At 46.2% G+C, this 17,514-nt stretch overlaps 1 protein-coding gene across 3 annotated transcripts in view; it reads right to left on the bottom strand.

Annotated features, from left to right (window-relative positions):
- Positions 1-17,514, bottom strand: part of RXRA (retinoid X receptor alpha) — a 231,978-nt gene that overhangs the window by 14,493 nt on the left and 199,971 nt on the right. For all 3 annotated transcript variants that reach the window (XM_073314208.2, XM_073314209.2, XM_073314210.2), the window contains 3 exons: positions 9,081-9,210; positions 2,465-2,597; positions 1,270-1,361 (listed from right to left, as the gene is read on the bottom strand). In XM_073314208.2, the coding sequence (XP_073170309.1) occupies positions 1,270-1,361; positions 2,465-2,597; positions 9,081-9,210 (355 nt within the window). The remainder of the gene's footprint in view (positions 1-1,269; positions 1,362-2,464; positions 2,598-9,080; positions 9,211-17,514) is intronic.

Raw genomic sequence — 17,514 nt, 5'->3', positions numbered from 1 at the left:
AATCCTATTGACTTTGAATGAGACTGAGGCTCCTAGCTCAGTGTTGCAATGCTGAGTGAACCAATGGCTAATTGCTTTTAAAAATCTGGGCCCTTGTCCACTTTTTTGGAAGGCTGAAAGGACTCCCAAGAGGATATCAATCCAATGATATCCTCGAGCAAATGTGTCATGGGAACCTCTCTAAGACTTTCTCTTTTGCCAGACATGGTCATTCCCAAATTACTGATGGTTAATGAGAAAACTACCACCAACGATCATCAAGGTCTGCTGGAACACGCAGCTATTGGCATGTTAGTTACATGGAGAAATGCCATCCTCAGAGTTGTTTTGTTAGGGATAAATCATCTTAATCTGATGAGCCCTGTGTGTGTGTGTGTGGTGCTGGTTCTCACAAAATCCAACAATTGTGGCCTAGTGAGGGGTTGTATAATACTCCCTATCCAGCTGCTATACGAGCATTTCACATGGATTCAGTTACTAAGTTTTCTAGAGAGTGTTGGGCGCTATACGGAATCAAGAATAATTAACACTGGCCACCATTTTAGTCTTGCCTTGGAAACATCCTTTTTTAGAAGGCAGCTACAAAGTAGTTCTCTAGTTTCAATCCACTTTTGAACCTGTTTGGAGATAACAGAACAGCTTTGACTTTCTGAAATCTCAGATCATTTTGCCTTTGTTGGGCTGCTGGCATAAAACGGTGCAGGACTCCCTGAAGATCAGTTCAGCACTGCCCATTAACACCATCTGAGAATCTGGCCTGTTGGACGCAACTAGGAAAACCCTTGTGACTAAATATGGTCCAAGCAATCTTCCGAAGAAGTGGTATCAGCTAGCTTTTGCGCTGTGCTAAGCTCAATTCCTAGCTACCCTGCGCCTACAAGAGAATCCTAATATCTGTAATGTTTCCTTCTCCCCAGGAGGAAATGCCCCTTAGTCTGACAACAAAATATTATATTCACTTTAGAATAGGTAGATTTAAGATGTGATTATGGCTATTTCTCTAGGCTTTACCTACACCAGCCCTAGATGGAAGGGGGGACTACACATAATACACTGATAGCGTAAACAGGCATATTTATAGCATCACACACTCCCATCCTTGGCACTCCCCCTTGGTTTTCTGTCTCTTCTCTTTCGCCTGGCTCTCATTGTGTTTGGTGCCTAGAGTGATTTGCAGTAGCATTTTACAGTCAATAAAAGAAAGAGCCAAAAGAACAGAGCCCCAGCCAAGCCAAAATTGGGAGATTAAGACAGAGCATCTGAATGTACCAGGGTTGAAGAGGACAATGGCTCGCAGGCAGCCCAGCTCCGTCTTGTCCATCTGCATGTCTCGCATTTTTGACACGAGTTCTGTCAGTACTCTGCAGGGAGACAAAAAATTCCATGGGATCAGCATGAAAAAAAAACAAACCCTGGCCCAGCCCCTCAACTGATGTAATCTTGAGTAGGTCTATTGAAGTCTATGGAACAGTGCCAATATGTGCCTGCTGAAGATTTGCCCCCCTGATCCCTTCTCTCATTCTCCTGTTGCACAAACATAATTCAAGCTGGGTGCCTACGGTTCCTGAGAGACATAGTGAGGACCATAAAGACTATCTTCAGAGCAAGTTTAGTAAGGGGCTCTGACACTGGAGAAAGGCTAAAAAGTAAAAAAGCCAGGTATCCAAAAGCAATTTCCTCCGCTGGTAATTTTTATTGTTCCCTTTCCTCTTATTGCAGGTGTGTTTGCTCAGCTTTTCCTGTGAGATCCTGCAGTGAAGTCAGGATCCCACTCCTATGACCTCACAGGAAATGAATATTGTCACCCAGCTCAGAAGAGGGACGGAAGGAGGCAAAGAGGATGAGATGTCCCTTGGTCGTAACCCAGCTATCTCTGAGAATTATCAAGGGCAGATGATGCAGTCACAATGTGAGTGGTATTCTGAGTAATAACTGGGTCAGACAGTAGGGAAGGCTCACGTTAAAAAGCTTTGCCAAAGCAGTGGATTAAATGCGCCTTAAGAGCAGGAGCATGGCACCAGCTGGGTATTTTTGGTGCTTTTATGTTGTTCAGAGTGAAAATCAAATATTTTGGTCCAATTAAAGATGAAAAGCACAATAAACAAGCATCCTCTTCATGGCATTAGAGCCAGCTGGCCCCCATGAAAGACGTATTAATTTGCTTTGGGTGAGCAGCTCACACATTATTCCTTGGTGGACATTTCTGTGCGTTTAAAAGGAGAGACTTGAGGTTGCAGCCTGGACCGACGTGGATGGCAAGTTTCCATATGCATAGCACGGCCAATACATCTCAATCCTGGCCATCAGTCCCATCCCCTCAAACCAAACCCCCATGTCACAGCTTTGCCAACAAACCATAGCCCAGACCCGCGGCACTCACTGCTATTCCAGGCTCCCCCGCCCAGGGCTCTGCCAATGCACCTCAGCCTAGAACCCTTCCACAACACCTGGCATCAGCCCCCACCTATCAAAGATGGCGCCGACTCCTGCACTGTGAGCACTGTTCCGATGCACATGGAGGCCAGTGGCCAGGAGAATCCCGTCTTTCACAGCTATGGAACGGTGGGAGAAGGAGGCGATTAGAAGCTCATTCCAGCCTGGAGAGAAGAAACAACGAAGGATGATGGTTAATACCAATGGCTCCCCTACGGCTTTCGGAATCAGTAACGCCACCTCCCAGGCACTAGCCTGCTCCAAGAATCGAGGAGGGGTCATTGCAGAACGGGTCTTGGCCCCACCCGGTTTTCTTTGGGAGCCACCCCTGTTGCAAGAATCCCAAGTTAGATGCCAAATAGTCTATGGAAAGATCCCTTTCCCGGTTGTCGGAGGGGAAACTATGGGAAGAAGCAGTAAAAAGATTTTTAAACAAATCTATTAGGTAGACATTAGGTAACAGAGGCCATCTCCTCTACAAACAAAATGCTTGCATTAGAGCAAGTAATTCCCCTCCCCAAAGTTTCTCTGTACAGACAGCAATTGACCTGTGTATGTGTGTGTAACTACACATACCTAATGTAGCCTAATACCCATGACATGTGTCCAATAAGGAGCTACTACTAAAGTTGTTTCCAAGCAATAACATGCAAAGGAGCTAAGAGCCTGTGATTCAAATGCGTGCTTCTGAAAACTGTTGGGGATATTGTCTGTTTCGGTCCTCTGCTTAGACTGCAAAGCTCTTCAGGGCAGGTACCATCTCCTTGCTCTGGGTTTGTACAGTGCCTAGCACAATGGGGCCCAGGTCGATAACTGGGGCCACCAGACATTATTCCAACACAAATAAATAATGTTTTCCATGTTGTTTTATTTCTTTAAAGTGTAGGTGCTTGTCTTATTAGAAGTTGTCACTGGAAGTCAGGCATCTGTGAAGGTATATAGAATCATAGAATCATAGAATATCAGGGTTGGGAGGGACCTCAGGAGGTCATCTAGTCCAACCCCCTGCTCAAAGCAGGACCAATCCCCAATTAAATCATCCCAGCCAGGGCTTTGTCAAGCCTGACCTTAAAAACTTCTAAGGAAGGAGATTCTACCACCTCCCTAGGTAACGCATTCCAGTGTTTCACCACCCTCCTAGTGAAAAAGTTTTTCCTAATATCCAACTTAAACCTCCCCCACTGCAACTTGAGACCATTACTCCTTGTCCTGTCCTCTTCTACCACTGACAATAGTCTAGAACCATCCTCTCTGGAACCACCTCTCAGGTAGTTGAAAGCAGCTATCAAATCCCCCCTCATTCTTCTCTTCTGCAGACTAAACAATCCCAGTTCCCTCAGCCTCTCCTCATAAGTCATGTGTATATATATTATACCTTCTGTGCTTAGATACTAAGGGGATAGCTACAGCTGGTTAAAAAATATATGTGTGTGTGTGTGTGTGTGTTGGGGGGGGGGATTTCATTAAAAAAATATCCCCAAATTTCCACATTCAAATTTTCATCAAAATATCAAAATTCCGGAATCTCTTCACATGCTCTACCGATGTGTGCCTTGGAAACATCCAGGATGGATAAGAAAAGATGGGTCCGCTAGGAGAACTGGGAGCCAGGACTCTGTGATGCAATTGCTTGGCTCTGCCATTGACTTGCTATGTGACCTTGGATAAGTCACTTCATCTTGTGTGCCTCGGTTTTCTCATCTGTAAAACCGGGCTAACAACCCTGACCTACCTCACAAAGAAGGGGGGAGGCTTACTTGATGTTTGTACATTGCTTTGAGAATCTCAGGTGAAAGGAGCTAGAGAAGTGCAAAGTATCTGATTCCTCATCTGACAGAGCCGCCTATTGGTGAAAGCTGGAGACTCAAATTCTAGTCCCACCTCCAGTCACTGTAATTTACATGCTAATCAGTAGACAAGCCGGTTTCCAAAGAGAGGTGTGTACTGCCCTCTGTTGGCACCCGGATGAACTGCAGCAACATGTCAATAAGCTGGAAAAGCAAAACAGCCACAGAAGAAATTCTTCTCTATTAACCGCCCCCCTCCCCCACTCCATGGAAGGCATGTCTGGGAGACGTCCTGGAGAAAACAACTTCTGCTGGTGGTTGATACTTATATCAGCAATAAGCATTACGCCCAGGTATGCTGGTGAGTAGCTTGTTTAGGGATTGTCATATTTATATACTTTTGCAATCACGGGCTATGCACAAGGTATGTCATTAGAATGACATACATGGGATAAAGTCCACCATTTCTAAATGGCCATAGGATGTTTCCACCCCAATTAAGAGAAGATTCTATGACTAACTACAGGGAGGGATCTAGCAGCTACAGAAGAGTATGCAACACTGCATACCTCAAGAGGGAACAAGGGCAAGCCATGGGGGCTGGAATAGGGAATAGGCATTAATCATGCTTTACAACTGCATGTGAACTGCATGAGAATCACTGGCATCATGCTGGAAGGTGTCGTGTGTGCTTCCTCCATGTAGTTATGTCACGTCACATCCGGATCTCTGCAGTTCCGGACCCAGACTTTCCACACAGCTTTAATTAGTGAAATTCAGTGCTGGCTTGCAGCCCTTCTCCTATTCCTGTCCTCAGCAGGCCCTACATGGCAATGCCAATGCATCTCAGCCCCATCCAACCGCACCCTGCCAGTCCTTGCCATTTTCCCCTACAGCTCTGCAATGCTGCCAGGCCAGCTTCTAGCATCTCCCCTGCTATTCCAGTCCTGGGCCTCTCAAAGCCAGGAGTGCGCCCACCATGCATGAGCGGTTTTGTGTGTGTGATGGTTTTGTGAGGTCAGACGACATCTGCATTATTATTTCAAAGAAGGAGAAATTTCAGATAATCAGCATAGCCTTACTTATTTGTCTTTAGCACCTAGAGGATCCAACTCACACGAGGTATCCATTTATGGGGACTACTGTACACACACATATTAAAACACAGTCCCTGCCCCAAAGAGCTTACAATCTAAACAGACGAGACAAAGAATGGGGAAAAAATAAAGTAGTATTATCCCCATTTTGCAGATGAGAGATGCAACTGAGGCACACAGATTATGTAGTTTACCCAACATCACACAAGAAGTCTGTGGAAGAGCTGCGAATTAGGAACATGGGATTGGAAGGGACCTCCTGGGTCATCAAGTCCAGTGCCCTACTATTGCAGGCAATCGCTGGTTATCACCCTGTTCATAAACCTATCGAACTTGGGTGAGTTAGGGTTCTTTTCCTCCCTAATTCTTGTTTGTAGGCTACTCTAGAACCCCCACTCCTCTGATGGTTTCAAACCTTCTGATTTCCAGCTACATTTGATTCGTGGCTAGTTTATCCTCATTTGTTCTTGTGCCAACACTGTTGTTTATGTTACATAGCTCTTCTTCCACCATGTATTTATAGAGAGCAATCAGATCCTGGCTCAGCCTTCTTTATGCTAGGCTAAACAAACCAAGCTCTTTCAGTCTCCTCTCGTGAGATGAGCTCTCCATTCCCCTGATCATGCTAGTGGCCCTTCTCTGAACCTGTTCCTGTTTGAATTCAACTTTCTTGAACACGGGCAACCAGAATTTATGCCATATTCCAGATGAGGTCTGACCAGTGCCTTGTACAATGGCATTACTGCTTCCCCCTAGCTCTACTGGAAATCTCTCTCCAGATACATCCTAGGATCACATCTGAACCCAGATCTCCGGGATCCCAGTGGCTTTATCCCAAGACCATCCCTTCTCCTCAAGACTAGCGTTCTTCTCACTGTAAGTAAACCCAAAACTGCCCATGCTGGTTTCACTTGTAACGCGAACCTAGGCACGTGACAGCGAAGAGGCCAGCGTGTTAACTAACTGCACCACCAAGAGTCTCAATAAGCCACTCGGTCCCATTAAAAAACCCTCGTGCCTCACATACCAAACAGAGAACCTTTGGCCAGCCCACTGTCTAAGCTGCAGGACCACCTCAGATTATCTTAATCATCTCAACTGTAATTCAGACTTGGAACGGAAAAAATAACATGAAAGCAGGTTTAAAAACTTGGGTTTTTTTTTCTTCCCCTTGAGAAAGTTCTAAGAGGGCAGATTTTAAATGATTAAAGATTACATGGCACGACTGATTGAGGACCCGTCTAGCTCCTGCTCCTCAGAAGATGCGAGTTCCATTTATTTTGCCACAGAGGATGCATGGATGAATCCGACCGACGCTCTTAGCTAAATTTTAATACTTAAATATTTCATAAGCAGCTGTTCTCAGCAGGCCGCTCTCTGCACTCAATAATAGATAAAGCCACTAGTTAAAAGACTTTAGGGAGGTTATCTGAGGCCCCACTTGATAGAGACACTTGGATTCTGATTCTCTGTCGGAGTTGTTCCTGGCACTGCTTTTCCAGGTCCTGGCACTTTGCCTTCCTCGGTAGCATCAGCCTCTTGGGCACATTGTTAGGAGACATGAAAACAACGCTAAAGGTCAAAGCAATGATGGAACCTACATTTCTAAGGTGCTATGGAGTTGGAGTAGCCCTCGTAAAATTTGACTCACCCAAGCTGGTAAATTTTACAAGGCAGCCTTAGAGAATTAAGAGTTTGAACCGGGAAAGTCAATACAGATTGACAGCAAAAAAATGCGGGGGTAGGGTAAGAACATTCACAGAAAATGGACCTGACGCTGATCACACTTACAAGCCGTTAACTTTGAAGGTGTCACTCCAGATTTACACCAGTCTATAGCTGAAATGAGTGAGAATCATGCAACTGTTTGAACATAAGAACAGCCCTACTGGGTCAGACCAAAGGTCCATCTAGCCCAGTCTCCTGTCTTCCGACAGTGGCCAATGCCAGGTGCCCCAGAGGGAATGAACAGAAAATCATCAATTGATCCATTCCCTGTCACTCATTCCCATGCTCATGCTTACAAGGCAATACCAACAAAATTACAGGGACAACATCAAGTAATTTAGGCCTCAAATTTGGGTTTTGTTCATTTTATTTTATTTTTTACAAAACTGAGAACTGTTGTCATGATTTTTTTAAAATACATGGAATATTGATTTTTGTTTGGATTCAATCAATCATTCTCCCTCTATGGTTTTTACATACAGTTCTCACTTTGAAGATCCATTTCCATAAAGATTGTTTTTACAAATACTTTTCTACCAGGAGGCTTTAGAGATGCTTTTTTAAAATAAAGCTTTTTGCATTTTTTCATAGAAGGCCCTGCAAGTGCTTTGCAAACACTGATTTACTGATCCTCAGAACACTCCTGGAAATTAGGGGAAGTATTATTACTGATGGGTCAGCTGGAGCACAAAGGAGGTTATACGACTTGCCCTAGGTCATAGCGAGTGGCAGACCTGGGAATAGAACCCAGGAGTCCTGACTCCCAGACCACTGCTGTAACCAACAGATGAAACCGATGACTTCCTGTGCCAATCCAATTAAATTCCAACGAAATTAAAAGGTAAGAAAGTAAGATAGGCCCTGCCTTACGTAATTTACAATGTAAGTAGGCAAGGCAAACAAAGGAAGTATTATTATCTCCATTTTACAGATGGGCAACCGAGGCATAGAGACTGATTTCAATGGGTGTTTGGCACCTAAATATCTTTGATGATCTGAGCCTAAGTGACTCGCCCAAGGTCACACAGGAAGTCTGCAACAGAGCCAGAAACTGAACCCAGATCTCCACCGTCTTAGTCTGGTGCCTTAACCGTAAACAGCACCCCATGCAGTGCTGTAACTCACCGGTGCACCAAACAGAGCCTTGATTTCTTACTTTCTAAACAGTAACACTTTTTCATTGTGAAGTACAAAGCTATGAGTTATGGCTGGGTTTCAGGGTAATTTCTTCCTTAATATCAACTTTGCCATTTGCTGCAGGCGCTTTTAATAAGATAATGTATCCATCCACTTTGAATATGCAGGCACAATATTCTGTGATGACAGGCCAAACCCTTTTAAAATCAGCTGTATTTACCTTATCTGACAATCAGAGCTATGCAAACAGTTTCATGTCCAAACCCGCACCTGTCAAGTTTTAGTTTTGGATTCTCACTCCTTCTGTTTTCTGTGCATACCTTCCAGCATTTGGTCTGAAATCTGCACAGGGGGAAGACGGCATTTTTAACCACTCACTGCTTTTAGCCCGCCCCCGCTAGTTCCTCTGCAGGGAGAGGCAATTCAGAATGAGCCTGGAGAATTGTATTTTTATCTTTGTGGGTGGCAAAGGATGGGTGATTTCCATTCCCCTCTCCCCCCCATTTCTGTTTTTAATTTTGATCACACATTTTATTTTTGTGAAATCTGGCAGTTCTCTTTCAAGTCTCTGTGAGCGGGGAAGATATTACATGGTTCCTTCAGATTTCAACAACCCATCCAACTTCTGATACGCTTGCCTCTCAAAAGATGAAATGGGGTGATTCTCGGGCTGACTGGCAGCAGGCTCTGCACTGTGGAGCAGGCTCAGTGACGTGTTTCTTAGGGCTTTTAAAATCCTTCTTGGCAACTAAATTATCAGTGACTAAAAGACAGACGTGACTAGTAGCCTTCAGGTCGTAGTGTACTAACTATAAATATAACATTTGTCCTCGGCAGAGCATCCCACCTACACCGACCAGCCCTGTTGAGATCTTCCTCACTAAGATATCCCTCTTACCTGCTCTGAGTAAGATGACCTGGTCATCCAACGGCAGTTCTGAAAAATGGGGAATTCTCTTTGCCCATTCCACCAAGGTGAAGAGCTGTTTATCTGCCGCTTGGCATATGTTGGTTACCGGGTCATTGGGCTGCAAAGAAAAGAAGACTTAAAATGAGGCACAACAATGTAGCGCAGGACAAAGAGGGGGAATCAGACAAGCAACTGGGATGGATCCTCTCGGTCTGAGGGACCCAAGGAGAAAGATCAGCTCCCTCACATGATTACTACACTGCGTTTGCCTTTAAAGGAGGAAATTTCAGGCAATGCACAATTTTGGCCAGTTGAAAAATGGAAGGTGACCATGCACACATATGAAATGTCAGGATTTCTGACACTCAGGGTTAATGGACTAGTCTCTGGCCACTACTGATGTAGATTCCATCTGTGCAACTGATGTCCCATTGCACAGAGACCTGGAAGTTAGGAGGAGGAGTAGCTAACCTGGCAAGATCTTATCTATAAAAATATTGCCAGAGCCTCTAAAGACCAGCCAAATGGGCTCTTACATACAAAGGGGGCTGAGCTAGCTGGCCTAAGAGAAGCCTTTACAGCAATCTATCAAATTCTGAAAGCTCAGGTCTGGCTGTCTGGAGGACGCTCACAAAGCCGCTCGCATCTTTGTACTTATTATCTGTATTACAGTAACACCACAAGGCGCCAATGGAGATCATGGCCCCGGTATCTCAGGTGCTGTACCTATACCTAGTGAGAGACAGGCATTGACCTGAAGAGATCTCAGTCTAAAGAGACGAGGCAGACAAAGGGTGGGAGAGAAAGATGAGGAAGAGAAAGGAGCAGTGACTCGTGCAAGCCAAGCCAGCAGCATAGTCCAGAGCAGAACCTAGATATCCTGATGTCCAGCACCATGCCCTATCCACTAGAGAGTCCGTGGTCCCTCTCAGTACCTGACTCTAGTCAGTGCTGCTTGGGTTTCATAATCATTGCAATCCAAGCCGACACAAAAAGGAAAGAAAAACCCTTCTCCCAGATTCCTCCTGCGGGGGAACGGAACAGTTCACGTGTTCCAAGCGTCAGAATGTCATAATTTAATAAAACACAACAATAGGGGTACTAAAGCAAGAGAAAACCCCTTCCCTTTGAAATACTACCCAGTAACAAAAACCATCTGCTCGTTAGCTGGACAGGCAGCCTAAACAGACCAAATCCCTGTTTAGAGGAACTGCTAACAGCTCAAGTGGGATTGTGATTACAAATTGGATGAGACTATCCAACCCTCTGGAAAAAGTAAGAAAAAAAAAAAGTCATCCACTATTTATTTTACATCTCGGAACATGTATGTCTATCTATATATACACACACACACACACACCCCTCTATAAATTTTTATATATAAAAGTCTGTCTATACATACACAGCACCGTACGGCTCCATTTAGCGGCCGCACCTTTTATTAAGCATAATTGTGCCTCTCTATGTCCTTAAAACAACGTGTACAAAACCAGAGAATGTGTAATTAATTATATTACCTTTGGATCCCATGGGAAAATCATACTAATCCGGTGCAGCCTATAAATAAGACATTCTATTTAGAGACAGATTCTGCCTCCCTTACTAACCGCACGCAGAGATCAGGAAGGAAAATTTCCCCCTGATTCACATCTGGCCAGACCTATGCTGGTGATGTTTATTTTTCCACCTTTTTCTGAAGCATCAGAGACTGGCCAGAACTGGAGGTGGGACTCCAGCTAGCTGGCCCCGTGCTCTGAGATGGTACAGAAAATCCTCTTTCTAGGTGCCTGGCTGACGTGTGTTGCCCACATGCTCAGCATCATGCTGATGGACGGATTTGGGATCAAGAAAGAATTCCCCCCTTAGTTCAGATGGGCTGGGACTGTGGGGCCTTTCACCTTCATCTGCAGCGTGGGGTGTGAATTGCCTGCTGGGGTCATCTGGGCATGTCTCACTTAATTCCTCAGGGCTTGGTGGCACCTCGATCTCTCCTGTTCTCTGCCTGTGACATACAGTTCAGTCTCCTGAGGACTGAATTGCCTTGGTCTAACTAAAGTCTTTGGGCTCAATAAAGGGCTAACTGGGTGACATTTAGTGGCTGTGTTATACAGGAGGCCAGACTAGAGGATCTAATGGTCCCTTCTGGCCTTAAATTCTCTAAAACTACGAAACAAGTCCTGTTTGAAAATTAAAACACTACTCGGTGGCACTACTTGGTAGATCCATTTATTCATGCTGACAAGTAATTTCTACCATGATTAGTCCCACCAAAATCAATGGGGTTATTTGTGGAGCAAGGTTCTTGCTTCCAGACCAGTACAAGTGATGGTGGCCAGATATAGCCCCTCAACTATAAGCTCCTTGGGGCAGGGATGTCTTCCTCTGGGTCTTGTACACAGCACCAAGGGCACGGTCAATGGCTATAAGTATATATAAGCTGTGTGTATGACTGACATAGTTGTACACACGGTGAAGCAGCTGAATAATAGAGAAGCCTATTAATGAAGGTGGAGCAGAAATGCAACACAGGTGCAGTTAGTCTCTTGCGCCGATTTCACTATACAAATATACAGCTCACACCGGATATCTGGCAATTGGTGTCTTGTTTTTACCATTCACAAAGGAAGTAACAGTGATCACACGTTGGCAGGCAATCCTGAATGTCCATGAGAAGCTTCATCTGGGGAGTGAGGGACCTGGCCCATGATTGCAAGGGGGACAAAAGACTGGTGAGGGAGAATGTAACATATCCTGTGGTATTTCCCTGAACATTAAGGCAGACAGGGACAGGAAAAGAATGTTAAGAAGGGAACGATGGTGTTTTAAAGACCACACAGTGGATAAAATGGGAATTGTTGACCTAAAACAGGGCGCTCAGGGAGGCAGTGTGCGGGACAAGTTGCTACTCCAGAGACCAGTGAATGAGTCTGGAGAGGGAAAGTAAAGACACTGCAAGGGAGACTGCGGGGAAGGAAAGAGTTGTAAAAATAAATAAAATAAAAGTGAGGTTCTGAGGTTACTAATGCAAATGCTTCCCTTTCGTTTTCACATTGACTGTATTTTACCCAGAAACCACATTAAACATTCAAACGCTGGATGAAAAGCGGAGAAAATCCTATTTTTGAAGGAGCTAAGATTGAAATGTTGAAAAATATCCCCCCTTCCCTCCCCATTCCATGACATGGCTCTGAGAAAGCCCTGCTCTCTGCCACCTAAATGTCCTTGTTCTTAACCTCTTTAAAGATACCACTATGCTGCTACTCAAAGTGCCTGCCTAGGTTATTCTGCAGCCACATAAAAGGAAACATTGACTTTTCGCCTAGGTGGCCAACAGCTCAAATCCTCAGTACTTAAAAATAACAAGCACTTGGCAAGTGCTCAGAGATCAGGCTCCTAAGTGTCTTCACCTGCTGCCTGCAGAGAGGGCTGGGGGCACAGACTTGGTTTTAATGCTCTCTCTAAGATGCTGGAAATCTCTGCTGAGGAGTTTTCCCTCTTCTTGCTCCTCTCGAGGAAAAGGACATGAGAGAACACAGGTATCAGGGCACTATTTCCTAGACTAGGGGCCAAAGGTAGAAGTGTTGTCCTGTGAAGGATCCTGCAGGGTTGTCACTCTGCCTTGGAGATGCCAGTCTGAAAAGAGGGACTGCTGGGTCTGACAAGGATTGGGAGGGGAGGTCAGGAGATGTTCAGATTACCCTTGACAGCCCCCACATGGTTACGCCAAGCCAGGAGCAGGGTCTGGCACCTTCTGATTCCTTCTCCCTCGGAAATGCTGAATTCAGGGTCTGCAGCATTCAGAACAGTCTGCAGACTGAGGTGAGCAGGGACAGTGATACGAGCAGTTCACCTGAGGTCCCGAAGCGTTATACTCACATCAGCAACTTCGAGCCTTACAGCCCACCCTGGGGACTAGGGCAGGATAATCCTTGTTTTACAGGTGCGAGACTCAGAGGAGAGGCTAACGGCTACAATTTTCAAAAATGGCCACAGATTTGGGGAGCTCAAATTTGAGAATAATAATAATAATACCAAAAAAAAAAAAAAAAGATGTTTCAAACTGGGCACCCAAAAATGTAAGCATCCAGAATGAAAATCTGGGCCTTAGGGACTTGCTCACTCAGCAAGATGGGAGCTGAATTAGGAATAGAACCCAGGAGTCCGGGCTGCCACGGTGTGTGTGTGAGGGATGGAGCCTGGTACAGCTAACAGGGGCACACTCTGATAGGAGACAATGCATATGCTCTAAAAAGGCACCAGCCATGGCCTGATGGGGGACATTAGTTTGCCTACACTGGGACATTCACTAAAACTGGTATTCTGCAAGAATTCCACACCACAGCAAAGGCCATTGCATTTTGCTTTTGCTTTTGAGTAGGTTACCGGGATCCATAAGGAAAAGGTCTCCCAAATAGTGCAGCGAGTTAGTTATCAGCGAGGCCTCGTTGCCTTGACGTGGCGGTGGTGATTCTTTAAAAGCAGTTCAGGGCTCTGCTTAAAATTCCTCAGAGGGGGCCACTGCTGGAGGGATCATGCCCTTGGAGACAACAGCAAGTGTCAGCAAGGCCAAGATTCTGCCCAGCGCATGCTACAGGCTAGAGAGACGACATAGGCCTGTCACAGACTGATAATCTATCCAACGAGCTTTAATTATACCTCCGATTTCTGTTCCGGGAACAGCTATGGCATTTACTGGCCTCATTTTAATCACTGTAGCATGAGAAGCAGCTAAGGTTATAGCAGCCCGGCCTACCTCCAAAAAGCAAGCTGGGCTCAGAGTCTTTGGAAGCCTTCCTCGTTCATGGCAAGTGATTCCCAAGCCTTGCAGTAAACGGTAAGGGCAAAGCATCAGCGCATGATAGCATTAAAGGACAGTCAGGCACCTGATCCTGCTGGCGAAAGAGGAACTTGGAAGCATCTTCCAGAAAACGATCACTCAGAACCTTCCTTTCAAATGCCAAATAAGAGCTACTGAGGATAAGGCTGATCACAGTTACAAGCTTTCCCTTTCAGTGCCCAGGAGGCCATCCGAGGAGAGACTTAGATTGCAGAAGCCCTAGGCACAGGGTTGTCAGCTGATAGGCATGGAAGGGCAGTGACACAAGGGGATAGCAGTGGAGAGACAGAATCCCCCCTTTCCATGCTGCTGAGTTATAGGAGTCGGTAGAGAGACCTTAATGCTGGCCTCTAATTGCCAAGGAGGTGATCAGCAGGAGGTGATCAGCTACCTACAGATGGGACAGAGCGCTGTTCCAAGAACACCCGGCATGAAGGTGCTCCAGTGGCTCTGGGTGCAGACCTCGAGAGAAGCCCCATGATGAGCTTATCCCCACACTGCTCAGTGTCACGGGAGGGTTTTTTGCAATATGCGCTACGTGAAACCGAGACCGTTTAAAACAGGGCGCCGTGTGAAATGACAAAACTGCTCAGCGTCACGATTAGCAGCTACCCACAATCACTAAAGAGCCGCCCTTGGGTGCGATCGCTCTCCGAGCAGGTGTTTTAAGGGCGGCCGTTTAAACCACAACTCTCAGAGCTTGTGTGCAATGGACAGGTCTGAGCATTTTCATGGGCAGGTCTCTTCTTGGTCACTGCAGTGTTAGAGCCCTTCTGCTCGGGAGAGGCGAGTGGAGCATGGGAGTCCGGTGACTCAGGTCAATGCAGTGTTTTGTTATAGCTAGTATTCCCCTCCCCCATCCCACTGTCTCCTGCCACCCAGCGGGCTCAGCGGGAACCTGCAATATCTCCCCTGCAGCCAACGTTCAGCTCCAACAATGGTCTGGGCCAGCTCACCAGAGACAAGCCACACCAGCTCCGATTCCCCTCTCAAACCCTGGGAAACCTAGGACAGCCTCTCCCCAACGTGCCCCCTGCCAGTTGAGGCCTGAGGTCTTTACACAGCCCACACAGAGCCCTGCTCTGCCCTGGATCTTGCTCATGTGCCCACATTCAGCCTGAGCCACTAACAGTTGCTGCTGGGTGGATCGTTTGGGCTCTGGTGTTGGTGGGCCACACATGGAGCAAATTCCCTTATTCTCCTCCCCTGCTGTCCACTTGGAGAGCGATGCTGAGGTCCTGCTCCTACAGGTTTACATAGGATTGGGCAGTTCCCGGAGATTACAGAGCCTCACAGACCTGGGCAAGGATTGCCACAGCCTGAGCAAGGATTGCAGGCACGCAACTGTAGCCCAGCGGGAAGGATCTGGTTATAGGCAGGGAGGTTGTAGGAGAGGGTTAGTTCATACAAGGCCTTGTTTTTGCCAGCCCAATCTGGCACAGCCCTGGGAGAAAGTCCCTGGAATCACAGCTGATTCCATCCTCCCAGATGAATTCCATGTGGCAGTGCTGAGAGCAGATGCATCGAGGTGTGGGGGCTTCAACACAAGGACCCAACACACCGGGCTAACGGGAATCAGCTTGTATTTTACGCTGAATCTATTAGGTACTGAATTTGTCTGCCTTTCCATCACAACAGCTCTCCGGGGGGAAAGCAGACTCTCCTCTCTACCCACCCTGTAGCCTCCTCACTGCTTAGCCACTGATCTCATACATCTGCTAAACCTGCTACAAATGTCACATAATTGACAGAAGCCGCTTGACAATAACAGGACATTTCAACAAGCCTCCCGCCTCTATTGAGATGCGGCACACATCCTTGTTCACCGTAATGTGTGCTGAATTATGCAGGAACCAGCTTTCAATTTGCTACAGGAGGCTAGGGGAGAGACAGTGCCAGATGAAGCCATTTATTTTAGCTCCCTCTCTGGGGTTTGTTTTCAAGTTGGCACAACTCTGGCAACAACTCCCCCTGAAGTATTTTTAATCCTGATCGCCCACACAGCCGAATAGTATCAGAGGCACCATCATTAACTGAGGCACAGATCTCCAGCTCCTCCCTGCAGGGAAGCCCCGACTGCTTGATGGGGATGGGGATGCTCTGCTGTTTATTTTGAACAGGAACGGAAGCCTGGCATCCAACACCTAGGAGGGTACATCTGAGCCCAGTGTTTGGTGCATCACTGAGCTATCCGATACAAGTCAGAGGTGCACACAGCAGTTCATAGGCTGGTAGCTTCATCTGTGATTTTCTGAGGTGCCACCAGACAGGATATTCCCTCCTCCCAGTCCTATGCTCAGCTCTTGTTGTTTTGTAGCGTTGCTGCGTGCTCTGAAAGAGCTGCCGTACCCAACCCCAAAAGTGGCTGCATTTTCATGATTCTCATAGATATCCAGTAAAGCGTATCGGAGTCACTGGGAAAAATGCTACAGAACGATAAGATATTACAACATATTATCGCTGTCCCATTGCAGTGCTGGTGCCAAGAGCTCAGGTGCTGCCGAATGTCACGCAACATCATAGGTGTGCCTGGGGCTTCACGCACAAATAAAACGGGCACAGTTCCTTGTCCAGAAGAGCTAAGCACAATAAACTACGAGGGCAACTCAAAGTTTAGAGCGGAGAGACGGCATCTTTCTGAGTGCTCTGGACACATTAGCATGGCTTGGAGTAAACCAAAATAACTGACTTAGAACATGCTCCCCACGCTTCTTACAATTAAAAGCAGAGGTGCCTCTCTGCAAAGAGCTGAGTAGAGATTTTTGCCATCATCCAGCACCACCTCTTGAAGGAAGAGGCCTTAGGAATGGAAAAGGATCTGGGAGAAATAGTGCAATTAAATCTGGGGTAAAAAATCTACATCATCAGCGTGGATTTCCGGTTACAGAAGACAATGAGGAAGCTGTTGGGGAGAACATGTGCAGTGACAAAAGACTTTTAGTGGAAGCTCATACACATTCTGCAAACATCTCCCTTACTATGCTTGGCTCTGCCCTACAACACCTGAAGAAATGATCAGCTAGTTTGTAGCAGTATACAGACATGTTGCAAGTTGATTAGAAGACCGTATCTGCCGATCTATTCGATCTGAGCGTAGTGGGCCTCAAACCACTGGTGGCGCAGAAGTTATTCATTTTAATGCTGAGAGCTGGTGGTTCTCTACGACATTCAGCTGTGCCAGGACCGGGGACAGGCAAAGCTCAGTGAGTGTAAAGTTTTCCAAACCTACCCCACTTAGTTTGGGTCTGCCCCACTAGCATGCGGTCATGAATCTTCTTCTTTTTTTGACAGTTTAAACTTTGACTCTCTTCCCCAAGAGGAGAAATTAATTAAAAAACAAAAAACTAAACCTGTTTCCCCAGCTAAAGGGCAGCCTGTGTTCTCTATTAGGAAACAGAAGAACATTGCTAGACTGGCTCAAGTAGATGATTTATATACAATATATGCATAGATTACTATATTTTTTTCTTATAATCTCTGCCCTTCCCCCCCCCCCACCAACTATTAGCTGCTTTCTGAGCGTTCACCCTCCACCCTATCTTATCCCGCAGGTTTTTATTCTCTGAAGTGCCCAGTGTCACTTGA

Source organism: Lepidochelys kempii, chromosome 16 (genome assembly GCF_965140285.1).
Source record: "Lepidochelys kempii isolate rLepKem1 chromosome 16, rLepKem1.hap1, whole genome shotgun sequence".
Taxonomy (NCBI): domain Eukaryota; kingdom Metazoa; phylum Chordata; order Testudines; family Cheloniidae; genus Lepidochelys; species Lepidochelys kempii.
Note: the sequence above shows the minus strand (reverse complement) of the source record. Positions and strands in the feature narration are given on the sequence as shown.